This window comes from Paramisgurnus dabryanus, chromosome 15 (genome assembly GCF_030506205.2).
Source record: "Paramisgurnus dabryanus chromosome 15, PD_genome_1.1, whole genome shotgun sequence".
Classification (NCBI taxonomy): domain Eukaryota; kingdom Metazoa; phylum Chordata; class Actinopteri; order Cypriniformes; family Cobitidae; genus Paramisgurnus; species Paramisgurnus dabryanus.
The window spans coordinates 5048993-5068197 of NC_133351.1; the positions used below are offsets into that span (position 1 = coordinate 5048993).

The 19205-nt window shown below is 37.6% G+C and overlaps 1 protein-coding gene across 2 annotated transcripts in view; it reads right to left on the bottom strand.

Annotated features, from left to right (window-relative positions):
- The window catches only part of slc4a3 (solute carrier family 4 member 3), a 96038-nt gene that overhangs the window by 35578 nt on the left and 41255 nt on the right, over positions 1-19205 (bottom strand). Inside the window, exons 3-6 of one of the 2 annotated variants that reach the window (XM_065252273.2) lie at positions 14202-14358; positions 12493-12740; positions 11229-11404; positions 8151-8371 (exon numbers count right to left, since the gene is read on the bottom strand). In XM_065252273.2, coding sequence (XP_065108345.1) covers positions 8151-8371; positions 11229-11404; positions 12493-12740; positions 14202-14358 — 802 coding nt within the window. Of the gene's footprint in view, positions 1-2542; positions 3040-8150; positions 8372-11228; positions 11405-12492; positions 12741-14201; positions 14359-19205 lie in introns of those variants that run through there. The other variant, XM_065252274.2, reaches the window with a different exon arrangement.

Below are 19205 nucleotides of genomic sequence, written 5' to 3' on the forward strand. Positions count from 1 at the left end.
CCTTAACAATAAACTCTGATTACACATGAGATTATGCGAATATCTGGCAGCAGGCACTTATTTTGACAAGACACGTGATGCACAGAACACATATTTTGAAATAAGGAACCACACACATGAAGGGCTACATACATGTTGTGATGAACTTCGCATCGTGCGCCCTCAAAAAAAAAAAAAGTCACCAGCCACCACTGGCTTCTATCAACCTAGAAAATGTGAAAAAGATCAACCCAGATCAACTTAGTTTGGTAAATCATTCTCTGCAAATATGTGAAAAAATAGATGATTGAAATTTGTCTCCCCTTGTGATGTCAAAAGGGGATAATACCGCCCTTAATCTGCACTATTCAACCACAGCACTGCCATATAGTGCAGAGATCAACTAATTTGAATTTTAAAGGACACACCCAAAAACGGCACATTTTTGCTCACACCTACAAAGTGTCAATTTTAACATGTTATAATAAATTATCTAGATGGTATTTTGAGCTTAAACTTATTATTTATTTGACATCTTAAAAAAGTCTTGTGAAATGTCCCCTTTAATAAATGATGGTAAGCACACAGTTGACGTTACCCATTGAGTTCCATATTTAGAAAAAATGAAAAGTCAATGGGTACCATCAACTGTGTGCTTCCCATCATTTATCAAAATCTCTTCTTTTCTGAGTAAATTATGACGTCATTTAAAAAAAAATTTTTAACATTTTTGTTTTAAAAATTAGTCACTAAAATTCTTTATTGCTGTAAAAGATAATCTTTTCCAAATGTGTATTAAACCAACAAAAAGCTAAATATGCTAAATAAGAAAAACATTTATAAAACCCTGGCATATGTGGTTTAAACTAGACTTAAATGAGTTCTGTTCTTAATCATCTCAAGCATCCATATTTTTCAAAAAACAGCAAATCCCAGTTGAAATGAAAGTATTGTTAAACAGGCAAAATCTAGCTGAACAGGGCAACGAATCTAAGATAAGATTGGAAATGAGCTGTCTGCTCTTCAGACAGAGGCTTCCCTTAGGAAATCCAGAGAAACGCAGGCCTTGAATAAAACTCGCTTATTAAAACAGCCTTCAACATCCACTCTCAACATTGTCAAAACATGTCCCTAGCTGTCACTGGAGCAAAAGGCTACTGTCACGTTCGGTTTTAACCGGATTGTGGAAACAAAAGGAAGAACCCAAACGCAGAGGAATGTATGAAAATATAACTGTATTTGAATAAAACTGAACAAAACAAACCCACGTGGGGGTAAAACAGAATATGAAATAATAACACTGTGATGGAACACAAATCAGAACATGAGAATCACAGGAACAGATAACGGAGTACATAAACACTGGATATACAACAACGCACGCACACCACACAGAGAACATGAGGGCATTATATAGACAGCACATCAATGGGGAACAGGTGAACATAATTAATCACTTAAGACACGAGTACATAAGGGAGTAGGGTGAAAGTGACAAGACACTGGGAACACGTGTTACACATACATGATGTGAAAACACACGTATTCCCACATAAACACAATGCTGCCATGACCTTGCCCTCAGAACATAGACCTGAACCTATACTAAGGTCTGGCAAGATCACGACAGCAACAAGACACCGGGAACATGTGGAAGCCACACACACAATGTGATTCCACATGTCCCCACACAGAACATAATACTGTCACGGTCCTGTCAGATGCACTCAGACCTACATCTAGCACAGATGTCTGACAAGACCGTGACAGCTACCCTTTCAAAAAGTACAGCATTGCACCTAAAAAGATCATATCAGTACCTCAAATGTACATATTTGTACCAGATATCTGTACCTAAATGATACATATTGGGACATTTTGAATGGGTACAACACCGTGACAACTTTTTTAACATCCAGTCTCGATCTCATAATTTTTTATTTGTGTCATCTTGTGCATGCCCATGAACGTAATAGTGCAAGAATGCAAAGGCGGCAACACCAAAGCTCCAAAAGTATCAAAAATGTTTATATTATTAAAAACTATTGCATGGCATAGAGGTGACGTTTCGAGCACGCAGGCTCTTCATCAGTCTGGTTCTTACATTATTACTTCATTGGAGGTCATGCAATGTTTCATATCGCAGAACTGCTTGTGGGGTTTGACCTTAATTAGCTCACATGTCCATTGAGGATCAATAAGACAACTGTTTAAAATTCCCAGCAATCTATTTTAAACGAGAACAAGATCTATAGAGGATGTAGTCCCCATTTATAAGCACAGTCATGCTGATGGAAAAACTTATTGGACTATCCATAAAACAACTGCTTGTTGCAAATATGCACAAAAACCCAAAGTCACACTTGAAAGCTATTTGGCATTTACAAACCTCAACTAAATTGCAGACAATTTATAAGGAGACAATTGCGAAATTTAGCTGAAAATGATGTAAGCATGAAACGAACTGAAGGTCGCTGTGACATTGGCTTAAAAAACTACTAAAATCTAGAAAAACTAAAAAGTATTTATCTTGCATCCAGCTTTTTACTCTAAGTGCACTTACGAATGGGTTCAACTGGAGAGCCAAGGTGCGAGTGGATAGACTCCAGAAGGTCATAATCGTCAAAATCCAGGGCAAACTCTTCAAAGTCATCAAAACTGTCCATATTGAAGCTCCACACGGGGTTCTGATGATCCCCGCGATGCCCCCTTCCTGTCTCGGTGTAAGGTTCTTCACCCGAGCTGCCGTTTCGGTCTCTATCCTTTACCACGTCTGTCATCTCCACACCTGATACCTCCGGATCATCCAGGATTTCACCCTCTTCCACGCCGCAATTTTGTTAACGCTGCTGAACTTCAAAAACCTACATGAAACTAATGCAAAATAAATGGGTGCACCCAGGCAGGTTTAAGTCCGGTCTTCTGAGTTTTTGCAGTGGATTTGGAAAGCACACATTTCTAAAATTATAGGATAAATCCTACAATTCTGAAAAGGATTGCTTTGTTAAAAAAGATCGCTGTAAGATCCACCTGGATGTCGAGATGTGAAGCGATGCTCGGCCTCCGGGTTTAGAAATGGGTGAGCAATAGTTCACAGAGACGTTTTTGGATCAAGAGCCGGCTGCAGTGTTCCCTGCTGTTTGCTTGCGTATAGGCAAAACAAATGTTGATACAACTGAACTACTTTTTAGGTCCCTCACTAACCTATTGGCTGCCTTTCTGGTTTCCATGACGTTGACGATTGATCCTGTGGTTGCACGATGACACAGTCTCGTGGCAGCGAGGGATTTTTCACCCATCGCTGGGATAAATTGCAGGCCCAGAGCTTGTTACATCAGTCTGTCAGACAGCAAATCTCCATCCAGAACAACAGCGATGCTGATAAAGTCCTCAACATGGTGCCACACATTACACATTACCGTCTACCCATGACTGATCTCCATGGAAACCACGGCTGCTTCTAGAACTCTACCTTGTCTCGTCTCGTCTCCAGCGGTTACCTGCCCGATGCTGAGACACCCACCGACCATGTGTTCAGTAGACTGTAAATCTGAAGATTTCACATCCATTATCATTAAAAAGCTGCATCCCAGATTTTATTGCATAAAACAAATTTCATGACAGTCCAAACACCGGTGAAGAGATGACGCAAACCCCTGTTAGTTAAGATGATGCCAGCTTTGATTCAACATACAAAACTGTTGAATTTTACATATATGTGACCCTGGACCACAAAACCAGTCACAAGGGTCAATTTTTTATTGAGATTTATAAATGACCTGAAAGCTGAAATAAAAAGCTTTGCGTTGATTTATGCTTTGCAAAAAATCTAAATATTGAGTAATTTGCTTTAAAGTTGTCCTTTATAGCAACACCTATTACTAATGATAAATTACTTTTTTATATATTTACGGTAGGAAATTTACAAAATATCTTTATGGAACATGATCTTTTCTTAAAATCCTAATGATTTATGACAATAAAAAATAGATTAGTCCTAACCCTTATTTTGACTAGGGCTGTCAAAAGATTAATCGTGATTAACCGCAAACAAAATAAAAGTGTGTTTTTGCATAATATATATGTGTGTATTGTGTGTAATTATTATGTATATTTATCCACACACACATATTCATTTTAGATTTATTTTTTATATATTATTTTTTTATTTATATGTGTATATATAATATAGAATATATAAAAATATAAATAAATATAGACTAACTATACCAGAAGGTTATTCAATAAAACACACTACAGAAAATCAATTAGATGCATTATGTAAGTGAAGCAGTTGACGTATATGCTCATATCCAGCAAAGGTGTCACACATGTTGTAAGTAGAGGAATGCATTAACAGTGCAAAAGGTTGTAGGTTCGAGTCTTAGGAACATGCGTATTGATCAATGTGTATCTTGTAATGCACTGTAAGTAACTTGGGCAAACGCATGAATGTAAATGTACATATAGTATGTAATAACTAGTGTGAACACAAGCTTTAATCCAGTTAGTCTGATCTAGGCTTTAAATTTAGTGGGTTCTTCCAGCGTGGTGACCTGGTTTTTGTAACTCGGCAGTCAATGCTTCCACTTTTCAGAAAGCAGGAAGGCCTGCAGGCGGATCTTTGGAAGGGATAATCAATTTGAACAGTGAAGTTAATTACAGCCAAAGGGGTCACATCCAAAACTGTGGCAGCCCTCAACGAAAAACACTCGGCTGTACTCCGCTAGCATTCATTCATGTGCTGGTTTATAAATTATTAAGCCTTATTAGCTGTCAGTTTGACATGTGGTGTAAACATCAGGACCATTTATGAAATATTGCAGAGTTAACGGCCTTATATTATTACTTATAAATCTAGCTTTACAACTGTCCCCTATATGTAAAAACATACAAAAGAAACGAAATGCTGTGCTCCACAGTGCTACACATTTAGGACATATACACTCACCTAAAGGATTATTAGGAACACCATACTAATACTGTGTTTGACCCCCTTTCGCCTTGTGCTAAAATCATTCTTTAGAAATGTTGGCCCATATTGATAGAATAGCATCTTGCAGTTAATGGAGATTTGTGGGATGCACATCCAGGGCACGAAGCTCCCGCTCCACCTCATCCCAAAGATGCTCTATTGGGATGAGATCTGGTGACTGTGGGGGCCATTTTAGTACAGTGATCTCATTGTCACGTTCAAGAATCCAATTTGAAGTGATTCGAACTTTGTAACATGTTGCATTATCCTGCTGGAAGTAGCCATCAGAGGATGGGTACTGTACATGGTGGTCAAAAAGGGATGGACATGGTCAGAAACAATGCTCAGGTAGGCCGTGGCATTTAAATGATGCCCAGTTGGTACTAAGAGGCCTAAAGTGTGCCAATAAAACATCCCCCACACCATAACACCACCACCACCACCAGTCTACACAGTGGTAACAAGGCATGATGGATCCATGTTCTCATTCTATTTATGCCAAATTCTGACTCTACCATCTGAATGTCTCAACAGAAATCGCGACTCATCAAACCAGGCAACATTTTTCCAGTCTTCAACTGTCCAATTTTTGTTAGCTTGTGCTAATTTATCAGGTAAGGATAAATTCTTATATTTTGCATTTGAGTGTGCCATAAGCATGTGCCATACGCAAAGGTTATGGATCCCAATCTTTCAAAACCTAAAGGCCAAAATCAAAAATGCACTAAACTTCAGATCTGCAAAGATCATCAGTTAAGCAGAGAGAGTACAGCTGGTCCAATGTCTTAAAACATTACTGCACATAAGCCAAATGAACAGCTGGGAGGGCAAATGGAGCATGGGAGATCACTTAAACACCCCTCCCCACATACATACTTTACAACAAGAGAAACTTTCTAGTAAAACATGGGAACACTGGGATCATCTTTTACTCTTCATCTTCAATGAAAATCGAGTATACAGCTAAATTTGTCCAAGCTCCATTAGATGAAGATAATGCAAGTAAAAATTTGAATAATTAAATATATTTTAACATTTCCCACAATAAACTGAACATTAAAAAAGTTCACTGTATGAAAATCTATAAGGTCAAGACCTCTGAAGTCGGAATGAGATACACTTTTAGGGGCTTGAAAGGTTCTTCACAGCGATGCCATAGGAGAACCATTTTTAGTTCCTCAAAGAACCATTCAGTCAAATTTCTTGCATTACTTTCTATCATCTAAATAATCTTTTTTCAATACAAAGAAACAGAAAGGTTCTTCGAATGTTAAATGGTCTTTATGGAACCATTCAGCCCAAAATGTTTTTCTATGGAAGGGGTGGGGAATTCTGGGACCTGGAGGGCCACTGTCCTGCAGCGTTTAGTTCCAACCTAAACAAACACACCTGCATTTCATTTCCAAGTAATACTGAAGACTTTGATTTGGTTTTTCAGGTATGTTTAGGTTTGGAACTAAACTCTGCAGGACAAAGGCGCTCCAGGATTCCCCACCCCTGATCTATGGCATCACGAAGCACCCCTAATTTTAAAAATTGTATAATCACCATCACCCCAGTGATGTTAGAGGTGGAGCGTCATTATGGCTTCTTTCTAATTACCATGTGTTTTTGGGATTCACATTGTACAATTTAATACAAATTAGCCACCTCATTCAATCCCACACATACAAAGTCAGTGCAAAGACGCGATCAGACGGTCCTCGCGCGGGGCGATGCGAATGACGCGAATGCTACGTGGGGCGATGCTACGTGTTTGGTGTGTACGTAGCATTACACTTATTTTTAGTATTGCTATAATTAATTTTATTGCTATTATTACCTTTATTATGTGTATTATATTATTTTTAGGGCTGTCAAAAGATTAATCGCGATTAATCGCATCCAACATAAAAGTTTGTGTTTACATAGCATATGTGTGTGTACTGTGTATAAATATTATGTATATATAAATACACACACATTCATGTATATATTTAAGAAATATTTGCATTTAAATACTGTATATACATTTCTATAATTTATATTATATATAAATATAAATATTTTATATATAAATATAACAATTTTTTCTTAAATATATACATGATTGGGTGTGTTTTTATATATAAATAATAATTATACACAGTACACACACATATGTTATGTAAACACAAACTTTTATTTTGGATGCGATTAATCGCGATTAATCTTTTGACAGCCCTAATTTATTATTTTGTTAAAAATGAACATGTGTGCTTAAGCAAATGCATGTGATTATATTACTATATTATTATTTTTATTTTTAATAAAACCATTCATTGGACAGGTGTTGAAAATTAGTATGTGTACGTAAGCAAATACATATGATTCGTCCAAGTAATTGTGATGTCCATGTCAAAAAAAGACAAATCTTAGGGTTGTCACTACAAAAAAAAATGTCTAACTGTTAATAAACCAAGTGTGCCAAGGGGTATTCTTGGACTTTCATACCCTGTTATTAGATGAGATTACTTTATTAAACACACTCATTAATGTAAAAACAACAGGAAGCACTCTGATATCCCAAACCACATCAGAACATCTCTAAGACTTGTTTACAACCACTGGAACAGGAGAGGAAAGCAGGCCAAGTGTGACCAATCCCAGCCAATATTTCTGCGTTTTTTCCATTCAGCAAAAACACATTCGATTTTGGACAAAAATACTCCAGCGCCCCCAAAGTTAGCAAGAGGCCTGTCAACGTAGACCTTTCAGTCCACAAAACAAATCGGGCACCCTCCCCTAGAGAAAAACTTGAATATGAAGGGGCCGCTGGTTTTGGCCTGTCAAAAGCAAGATGAAGCACAGGCGTGACACAAAGTTGTTGGTGTGGCTTCAAAGACACATGAAATCAAACACGCTTATCTAATTTAGTTTGAGTTACAGCGTTGATCTCAATTAAGACTGAAAAAAACGCAAAAACATCAGAGCTGTCTGCTTGAATCTTTAGTCATCGCGCACCACAAACAACTCTGGGTTAACATAGTGGGAGACACATGCCGAAAAAAAGTTTCTTAACCCAAAAATAACATCTGTGTCATTGCTTACCATAATGCAAAATTTGTTTACGTTTTCTTTTCAAAAGAAGAACTATTCTTTTCTATGTAATGAAAGTGACATTAAAGGGAACAAAACACTGTTATGATCAAATCCACTTCAGTTTCTCTTCACTTACTCTTCATGTCATCCAGATCAGCACTGGCTAGCATCTGAGCCTCCGCCTCATCCGTAGGTACTTTCTGGTACACGGCCGTCTCCATTGCCGTCATGCTGCCTATACAGATGCGTTCCCGCAGGTCGTAGCTGGTCCTCTGAGCTCCAGCTAGCCGGTGGACTGGCTTCCTACGAAACCAGGCTCGGGTTGTCAAACTAGCAGGTTCTGGAGACGGGTTAAACCTGTAAAAACACAACTACAACTTCAATACTCTTGTACAACCTGGTCATGCTTCTATGAGCCCACAGGTGTGAGTGTGGAGTGAGTATTATTAATGAAATATTTACATCACAATAAAAATGTCCACAAATCATGCAAGATTATTTTAGTGCATATTACTTATTATTTCCAAGCCATGCCATGCAAATTCCAAATGACAGATTTTAAACAATGATTTTTATAACCAAATATAACTATACAAATTGGTAACAAGAGATCTTACTATAGTAAGATTCATAGTTACTGCATGAAGCAAGTTACCCAGCAGAGGGCAATACAGTACAATATTTAAAGATTACATTGCCAGTCATCAACAAAAGTCAAAAGTTGCATGTTTTTATGTGATTGCTTGAGCAGGGCAAGAGATATTTTGTTGTTTAAAAAAAAAGTGATATGTGTTACCCTGCACCACGAAACCAGCCAATTTTTTAAAATTTAGATTTATATATCATAAATAAATAAGCTTTCATTGATGTACAGTCTGTTTAGTATATATAACATTATACCATGGTCTGTTTAAATACTCGATTCTGATTGGCTGGAAGGTGTGCATTAAAACCGTTTAACGCACAGGTAGTTCCAGTCAGTTTGATTAAAGTTAGAAATTAATCCACTACTATAAACATTGGTAACCATAGTAACACAGTTACACTTGCAGAGAGAGCGAGAGAGAGATTTCCAACTGTTTGATTTTTGTTTTCATTTAATTTAATCCATTTCAATAAATGTAATGTGTCCTTATATAGTAATCGTGGTTAGAGACGTCGGTTTTATTTCACACTTTACATAATTCATTTAAATAAATGATTAGTTCAAATAAAGATTGCCTTGTCACTGTCAGTGTTGGCTGTCATTCATAAATTATTTAATGAGTTTAAATAAATAGGATAATTAATTTAAATAAATGCAATACAATGGCACTACTTTATTTAAAGCGGACGGAGTGCGAGCCTTAACTTAAGAAGATGACCGTCATTTTTTACCTGTCGGTTAAAATTACACTGTAAACATTAATTACAGCTTTAACTTGGCAAATAACCAAGGTATAAGCGGGATAATCCACGGCTAGCCATGCATTAAAGGGTTTTAATGCACGACGCAGAGGCAACCACCCTCCGCTACGCGTCGGGTGGTTCTTCGCCTCTACGTCGTGCATTAAAACCCTTTAATGCATGGCTGGCCGTGGATTATCCCTTACATATTTGGCAGAGATTTAAAAAATCTGGAATCTGAGGGCGCAAAAAAATCAAAATAGTGAGAAAATCGCCTTTAGTTGTCCAAATTAAGTCCTTAGTACCACATATTATCAATGATAAATACATTTTTATATATATTTACGGTAGTAAATTTACAAAATATCTTCATGGAACATGACTTTTTAATATCCTAATAATTCGGGGCATAAAAGAAAAATCTATCATTTTGACCCATACAATGTATAGTTAGCTATTGCTAAAAATATACCCTTGTGACTTCACTACAAAAAAATGACTTTCTTACTTAGTATGTTGTCTTGTTTTCAGTACAAATATCAAAAAATTCTTAAATTAAGAAAACAAAAGTCTTGTTTTTAGACAAACAATATCACATTTAAGTGAATGTGAGCTTAAAACAAGCAACGATATCTGCTAATGGGGTGATACAATTTTTCTTGAATGAAGTGTTTAAGAAAAAAGCTTACATTTTAAGATTGTTTTTTCACCCCATTGGCAGATATTTTTGCTTGTTTTAAGCACAAATTCACTTAAATTTGATATTTTTTATCTAAAAACTAGATTTCTAAGGTCATTTTTCTCATCAAAAAATACATCTCAATTTAAAAATGTTTAGATATTTCAACAAAAAAAAAAACAAGACAAAAATACTAAGTAAGACAGTCATGTTCTTATTATTTGTTTTCAGCAAAAAATATCTAAAAATTCTTAAATTAAGATGCTTTTCTTGATGAGCAAAACAACCCAAGAAAATAAGTTTTTAGACCAAAAATATCAAATCTAAGTGATTTTAAAACAAGCAAAAAAAAAAAATCTGCCAATGGGGTAAGCTAATTTTTCTTGATTTTTTCTTGAATTTAAGAAAAATGTTTCAAGATTTTTGCTTACCCCATTGCAGATTTTTTTGGCTTGTTTTATGCACAAAATCACTTAAATTTGATATTTTTGGTCTATTTTCTTGGGTTGTTTTGCTCATCAAGAAAAAGCTATTTTTAGATATTTTTACAAAAAAAAATTACAAAAATACTAACAAATGTTTTCTTGAAAATCATATTTTGCAGTGTATGACTGGTTTTGTGGTAAAGGGTCACATATATTTGGGTCAAAACTTAAAACTGGTCCAAAATCGTCTGTCTTACTAATAAAAATGTAAATACAAAATTAAATATGAGCCTTTATTACATTAGGAAAGGATCCAAGGAGATATTATCACCAATTTATGAAAGCAATAGAGTTTTGAATTTGAAAAATACATGACAATGCTGTAAAAATAAACATTACAGTTCAATGATGTATTGTATTGAAGTATTGTGTTCATAGGTTTTCCTACAGCTCAGCTGGCATTGCATTAGTAGGGCAAAAGGTTGTGGGTTGAATAATGAAGTGCAGTGTAAGTCACTTTGGATGAAAGCACCTGCCAAATGCATAATGTAAATGTAAAATTCTCTCTCTCTCTCTCTCTCTCTCTCTCTCTCTCTCTCTCTCTCTCTCTCTCTCTCTCTCTCTCTCTCTCTCTCTCTCTCATATATATATATATTATATATTATATTATTATTATTATTATTTTTTTAAATATATTTTTAAATATTTATTATTGATGATATACCTGTTGGAAAGCTCTTCCTCCTCTTTTCTCTCTGGTGGTTCTTGTGTTTCCTCTTGATCCTCTATTCTTGCAGGACTGGGTGGAGTCTCTTCAGTATTAGGAGGTCTCTCGCTCTCCACATGAAAGATGGTGAGAGGAAGGTCGGCCATTAGATCTTCTTCACTTCCCAAACTGCACTGTGAGATCACAACAACTGTCACCATCTGATTTCGAATCTCGAAATCACACACACCTTACCTTCAAAAAACTCACTTATATAGACACTTTTGACACAATCTGTGTAATGGTCTCACTCAGTCAATATTAAAGATATCAAGATTATATTTTTACAGATTGTTCTTCACATTACGTAGGATGATTTTATGTAGAAAACAACGAATCACAAAAAATTACTAAGCTGGATTTTTACAGGCAGGGTCACATATTCCTTAAAGGGGTGGTCAATGGTATTTCAAGCATTCTGACTTATTAACACAGTTATTGAGTTGTTTCCTCATGCTAAACTCATGCAAAGTGTCAAAAAAACAGTTGGGCATGTTACAGAGTATTTCTGTGCCAAATGCACTTCGCCAGGGTTCGTACAAGTTTTCGAAAGTTTCTTTTCGTATTAGGTCCAGCTGACGTTTCAGGGGTTTCTATATGTATCACTTCTTTATATGGACACTTCCCCCGGAAAACCCCGCCCACCCGTCAATCAGCGGGAGACGCTAGAACTTGCAAACATCATATCACGCGACACAGCTTTGTTTAATTTCAAAACTCAACAATGGCACGAAAGAAGAAGTGTGGCAAAGTGCCAGCATTATGGAAACAATGGATATAGTTTATTATCTGGGGTAGCAGCGGAGTTTTGCGTGTGTGTTTGATGCGCTGGATTTTCCCAACCAGGTCATGAGTTGCATGCAGTAAGTAAGACTTCTGTCTTATTTGGGAAATAGGCGCGTGCATATTATATAAATGACACAAACATGTAGTGAATCAAGTTAAACAGTGTTGTATAGTGTTGCATGACTCGTACTCGCTCCTCCCGCGGTATAACTCCTCCTTCTTCATTTTTTCGTATGTTATCGGAAAGATTCGGTAAAGCTAATCTTTCTTTTATAAATCTGATTAAATTAAAGACTCTTCGTAGATATAAAGGATGTGATACTACTTTATAGGTACTCCAGATTAACATCAGAAATGCAGAAACAGCGTGTGTTTCGTGAGCTTTAAATAATGCATACAAACTATGCTATTGTGTGAGCCAATCACATGTAATCACCTGTGTCAGCTCTTCAGATGGCTCAGTAGGCGTGGTTGTTTGGCACTGCCCCTCAGTCTCAGACTCCGCCTCCTCTTCATCCACCTCATGAATTGTGGGTGTGACCTCAGATGGAGGTACGGACGTCTTTTTTTTCTTCCTCTTTTTCTTTCGTCTGCGGTCCATACTGAGCACCCTTTTGCGGAAACGCTGCGGGGGGAGGTGGGTGGACAGCGGGTGATGGGTGTGGTGAAATGTATGCCGGTGATCTGTGTATAAAGAGAGACGAACAAACTGTATTTTTACAAACGTGTTTCTTGCATTTAAAGACAAAAAATAAAGAATACATTTCGTGAAGCTAAATAATGAAGATCTACTGAATATAAAGGTGCAATGCAGGACTTTTAGATCTCTTGACAGAAATGCAATATGTTATACATAACTATATTATCAGGTGTGTATAAAGACCTTACCAAATCAACTGTATTGTTTTTATTACCTTAGAATGAGCCGTTTTAGCAGGATTTTACCAAGTCGGCATTTTGTGTTTCCACAGTAGCCCTAAATGGACAAACTGCTGAATAGAGCATGTTATGTCACTACGTTGCCTCAGTCAATGTTTTTGTCTTGTGGCAGCTACTGTAGTTTAACTTTGCAGTTTGAAAAGGAGGGTTGAGCTGTGGACAGAGCGGTTGGTTGCAATTCACAGTCTTACCACTAGATGCCGTTAAGGGTCCCACATTGCGCCTTTTAAACCTACTATGTCCATAATCACCAACTTCCATAAGTATGTCCGAAATGTATTCAGTTAAAGGCGGGGTGCATGATTTTTGAAAAATCACTTAGGAAAAGGGAGTCAGGCAGTCAAAACACTTTTAGCCAATCAGCAGTAAGGGGCGTGTCTACTAACCGACATTGTTGCGTGGTTGCTTATGTGTGGGGCAGGTCTATCAAAAGAAGGTCCAGATTCCATTGGGGTAGGGGTGTGTTGTTTAGGTGATTTCAAAGTCAACACTGGCTTTCACAGATCATGCACCCCACCTTTAAGGATAAAGCAGTAGGTACTTTATTTAATTCAGTATGGGGGTACACAGTGCATGATTTCGGATGCAGAGTGTGAATTGTTAAAAGCACATTATAAATAAAACACATAACTGTATTAGTATAAGTGATTACGTAGTCAACAAAGTCATTGCAAATTAACATCCTACAGTGTGATCTATAAGACAAATTAAATATTTTAATTTCATTTAATTTATTTTGTTACAAATTAAATATACCACTGTTTAAAAGTTTAGGGACACTTAAACGAAAGATTTTTCTTTTTTATTAATATGAAGCTATCTTAGAAACTATTTATGTAGATAAAACTATAATTGTGCAAACATATTACATTTTTTCATTAGAAAACAATTTTTATTTAACAAAATTACAAAAAATTAGAAAAGAATTGTGTTTTAGGATTTCTATTACGAGACCCAGTCGTGGATACACAGACATGTGACGAAAGCTCGGCTGTGAACGAGACACAAGATAGTTTACACCTCCCACTACTGTCACCAAATGTAAATGAAAATGTGGGTCATGATTTATCAGATTTCAGACAGTGACGGCACAGACGCAGCCCCACAGGAGGCCCGGGAACATGAGAGACCATGGCATAAAGATTATAAACCTAGAAATGATTTAAACGTGTACTATGGTGGTGAGATACATAACATTGTACTTACACTCAAAGTCTTTCTCATTGTATGCGCGGCCCATTTTATCTGCGCCGTTGATTGCAGATTCGGTAATGATGTCCCCAAACCTCTCCACAGACAAGGCCTTCTCCCATTCCTCATCATCTTGACCTGCTGGGGAGATCTTCTCTTCATCTGACAAAACCTGCAGAGATCATTTGAAAGCACACAGATGGTATCAAACTAAAGTGCATCAGAACTATGCAAAAACACTTGAGGCCAAATCTGATGCCTTTTCGAGCAGTTGTGGCCAGATGGTTTTCTCCCAGCTACAACCACATCTCCATTAGCGTTCACTCACAGCACAACATTGCACATCTGGTATATTTATCACCTATGTCTCATTATTTGTAACACACTTAAAAATATGGAGGTATCAATTCAAGGAACATTAAAATCTGCAGATTTTATCGTGGCCTGCCCATAACCAACCATTTTACAAGAACACTAAGGAGACAAATCAGATCACCTATAAAAGGCATCTGGTGTTTGACAACCTGGCACCACAGCACGTAAGAAGGCTTTGAAGAAAAGCAGGGAGTAAATTAGGGTGGGATAGAGCGTGCTGACAGGCTACAAGGCTCCTGGATCAGTCAGCTAAATGTCACCATCTCAGCAAGAAGCCGACAGCAACCCTGCAGCCACCCTATCAACAACCAGAACCGCATCCATTAATAACACTGTCATGTCCAACAAGCGCCAGACGCTGAATGGCCACCTGAACTCATGTAGCATGAAAGTCAATAACTCAGAGTCAGGATATAAATAATATCCTGGCTCTTTTCCGCTTTTTAATGGCATTGGATACTGTCCCGTTTTTAAGCTCCAAAATGCACATCCGCACGAGCTTCCTGATCACTGCTTCATTCCGGTTTGCAGACATTTTTTATCATAAACTTTGATCTGCACGGGTCTACCACTGGTCAAACAGCTAAACGATAACTATGTTCTTGCGACAATATGTGGGTACTACGACACATCCCTTACACCGCTGTTCCTGCATTTTGTTCGCACAGGGTGCCGATTCCAGCAATATTACCCATCCCGGGATGTATGTGTAGCTTGTGTACCTCTGATTTACCTAAATAAATGAGCACAACATTTCATTAGGATCGAGTATGCGGGCTCTGTGTGTGTCCTCTTATCAGCATCACACTAATAAAGACATTGACCTGTGGCATCAAATGATAAATGAATTCCTCTGGTGAAAAGCAAGAGATGGAACTGAGCCAGAATGAGGGGATGCCGGGAATGCTGCTGTTTTATTAATCCCAGTTTTTCCAAAACCCTTGGATGTCTTGAGACATCTTGAGCAGAAAGCAGATGATGATGATCCTGGGGAGGCTGTTTCAGTCTGTAAACTGTGTAAGTATGTGTGTGAACATAAGTGGGTGATTCTCATGAAATCTGTCAAGAGCATGCCATGTTTTATTCCAAAACTTAAAGGAATAGTCTACTCATTTTCAATATTAAAATATGTTATTACCTTAACTAAGAAGAGTTGATACATCCCTCTATCATCTTAGTGCGTGCACGTAAGCGCTGGAGCGCGCTGCTACACTTCAATAGCATTTAGCATTCATTCAATGGTACCACTCAGAGATAAAGTTAGAAGTGACCAAACACATCAACGTTTTTCCTATTTAAGACGAGTAGTTATACGAGCAAGTTTGGTGGTACAAAATAAAACGTAGCGCTTTTCTAAGCGGATTTAAAAGAGGAACTATATTTTATGGCGTAATAGCACTTTTGGGAGTACTTCGACTCGCCTGAAAACTCCGCTCCCCTTCTCACTCTCATAATGGGAGAGGGAGGGTGTTACTGCGCCAAGTCGAAGTACTCCCAAAAGTGCTATTACGCCATAAAATATAGTTACTCTTTTAAATCCGCTTAGAAAAGCGCTATGTTTTATTTTGTACCACCAAACTTGCTCGTATAACTACTCGTCTTAAATAGGAAAAACGTTGATGTGTTTGGTCACTTCTAACTTTATCTCTAAATGGTACCATTGAATGAATGGGGCTAAGCTAAATGCTATCGTAGCGTCGCAGCGCGCTCCAGCGCTTACGTGCACACACACAGATGATAGAGGGATGATTCAACAGTTCTTAGTTAAGGTAATAACATATTTTAATATTGAAAATGAGTAGACTATTCCTTTAAAGTAAAAAATAAATAAATACAAATGTATGCTTTTATCAAGAAAATGAAACCTGCTGTATTTTCAAACCATGAAGTTGATTTTGAATTTCATGCACAACAAAGCTACCCCTCCCAATTTCTTGCTAAAATAATGCAAAGAAAAATTATCATTACGGTAATTGTATGTCGGCCAATGATCGGTATCGGTAGATAAAAAACTATTTTTCACACTATCAGCCGATAGTCAAAAGAAAACAAAAAATGCAATGAATTTGAGCTCTGTGTATAGAAAATGTAAAGAAACATCACTAGTTTCAGGAATACCCACAGAAAATGTGTTAGTTAAGGTGGGTGTGGCCAGGAGGCGTGGCAATCAAAGGGACGGGGTGTACACGTCACGATGAAAATGAAAATATTTTTATTTAAAACACTCAAATAAAACTTAATTTTAAAGAAACTACGACAGAAAATGAACACATACTAGATTATCAATGAATTAAATGTTTTTAATAGCTGCGTGATGAAGTGAAACTAAAGGGTTAATAAACACAAACTGAAGCAGAAGTTGTAGAACGTCTGGCAAACGATGATATATAGCGCAAAGATTGTAAAAACTGATTATTTCCCACTATTAATTACATTGGGCCCTATTTTAACGATCTGAAACGCAAGTGCGAAGCGCAATGCGCAAGTGACTTTGTGGGCGGATCTTGGGCGCTGTTGCTATTTTCCCGGTGTGAGAAATAACTCTTGCGCCAGGCGCAAATCAATAAGGGGTTGGTTTGTAGTAGGTTCATTATTCATAGGTGTGGTTTGGGCGTAACGTCAAATAAACCAATCAGAACGCTATCCATCATTCCCTTTAAACGCAAGGGCGCAAGTTCCATGGCGGGTTGCTATTATTATGACGGATTTACCAGGCGCACGCCAGGGGCGGTTCACAGCCGAGGAGACCGACATTCTTGTAAGAGCAGTCAAAGACAGAGAAGTTGTTTTGTATGGGGATGGAAGAAACCCGCCCAAATCAGCGTAGGTTGCAGGCGTGAGAGGAAATAGTCACAATTGTCTCATCAGCTGACATCCCCATCGTTGCGTAATGTCAGGAGACGGGGGAATCCCAAGCTTTCCAGCATAAATCGGGCACGTTGTGTAACGGGAGGTGGATCTGCCTCAGCACCTGAGGCCAGCAGAGGACATCTCTGTGAGGGTTTGGGGGCTTTGAGATCGGACCCAAGAAACGCAAGCAAGGTCCAACCCCAAAGTACACTTATAAATCAAGTTCATATACATTAAGATTTCTTATGAAAATATTTTAATCGTTATTTGCATGAGAATTTTTTAACGCAGCCACACAATAAATAAAAACTATCACCACAATGCTCACCCCTTATCTCATGTGTTAATATTTTTTATTGTAACAATTTATGATTTGCAAAAATAACTGTTGCATCTGTGTAGATTAGATAAGCAAAGTGTGTGCGCGTTGTGCACGCTATACATTATGGTCAAGCATGCGCCCTTAAAATAGCATAATGAAAAAACGCGCAACGCGCCACTGACTTTAGACAATTTTTTTTTGGTCAGTGGCGCAATTGTTTTTTGAAACTGCAAAATAGCATCAGGGATGGTTGGCGCCGCAACACGCCTCCTTTTTTGTGCTGAACCGCCCAGGGAGCGCAAGTTCATTCCCTAGTTTGCCGACGTGCGTCTGTGGAGGGAAAAACCCGCTGTGCGCCGTTGCAAAATACGAATTATACATGCGTCACTGACAAAGTCAATTGCGCTGGGTGCAAGATAGGGCCCATAATCTTAAAGAAGTGTAACTACTGTAGCATGTAAATAATGCATAAAAATAGCGTGAGCAAGAGCGCTCAACAATTATATCTAATCAACAGGCACGTGAAACCTAGCTAGCAGGTTGCTTAAACAACAAAAATCACCAGCTAACTTACTTTAAATTTGCAAGAACTATAGACTAATACAATAACAGGCTTAAATAAACCCAAAACATAAGTCCACTTACAGTTCTCGTGTTTTATCAACTGACTATCCTCCAGACAGTGACGAACCATTTCGGCCGTGTGGCGTGCGTGCACGCTCGCGATGTGAAGCGCATCCTCGCTATTCTCCGAGATGTTTTATCAACTAGCTACTAGTTATCTTCCAGAAAGTGACAGACCACGACTTTCTCCGAGATGCACTTGATGACCTTTTGAGACTTTTTTTTGGACGACCTAGTTAATTTCGGTTGGGTTTCCCAGCTTAGGCGGGCTGCCCGAACTGCAAAGTGCTGCGGGAAACCCTGAGTTTAATGTTTAATATTAACTCTTTCCCTGCCAGCATTTAAAAAAAAAGTTGTCAGTCATTGGCAGCATTTTTATGATTTTTACAAAAGTTGAATGCCTTCCAGAAAATTTAATATAAACAAACAATATATTAAATGAAAGAACAGACCCTCTGCTTTCAAAAAAAAAAACTTTCATCCTACCTTCATTTGTTCTTTTTTTATCACTTCTCAAATATGGGTACCAAATAAAAAAAATAGATTGTAGATCAAATTCAGAACGATGACCAAAACATACAGATAGTTTTTACTGTTTTATATCAGTGAATGTGAATTAGTGTTTTAAACACCCAGATGATAATAGCGGAAATACTGATTGCCATAAAAACTTCTCATTGGCAGGGAAGCGTTTTCTCTTAATATGGTGGTGAAAGAGTTAATGGTCATTATATGAATTAATAACATTCAGAAAATGTAATCTTCCGAATTTTGTTAATGCAAGTTAATATAGCCACCAAAGTATCGGCATCTGCACTGGTATTGGCCGATATGAGTCAGAAAAATCG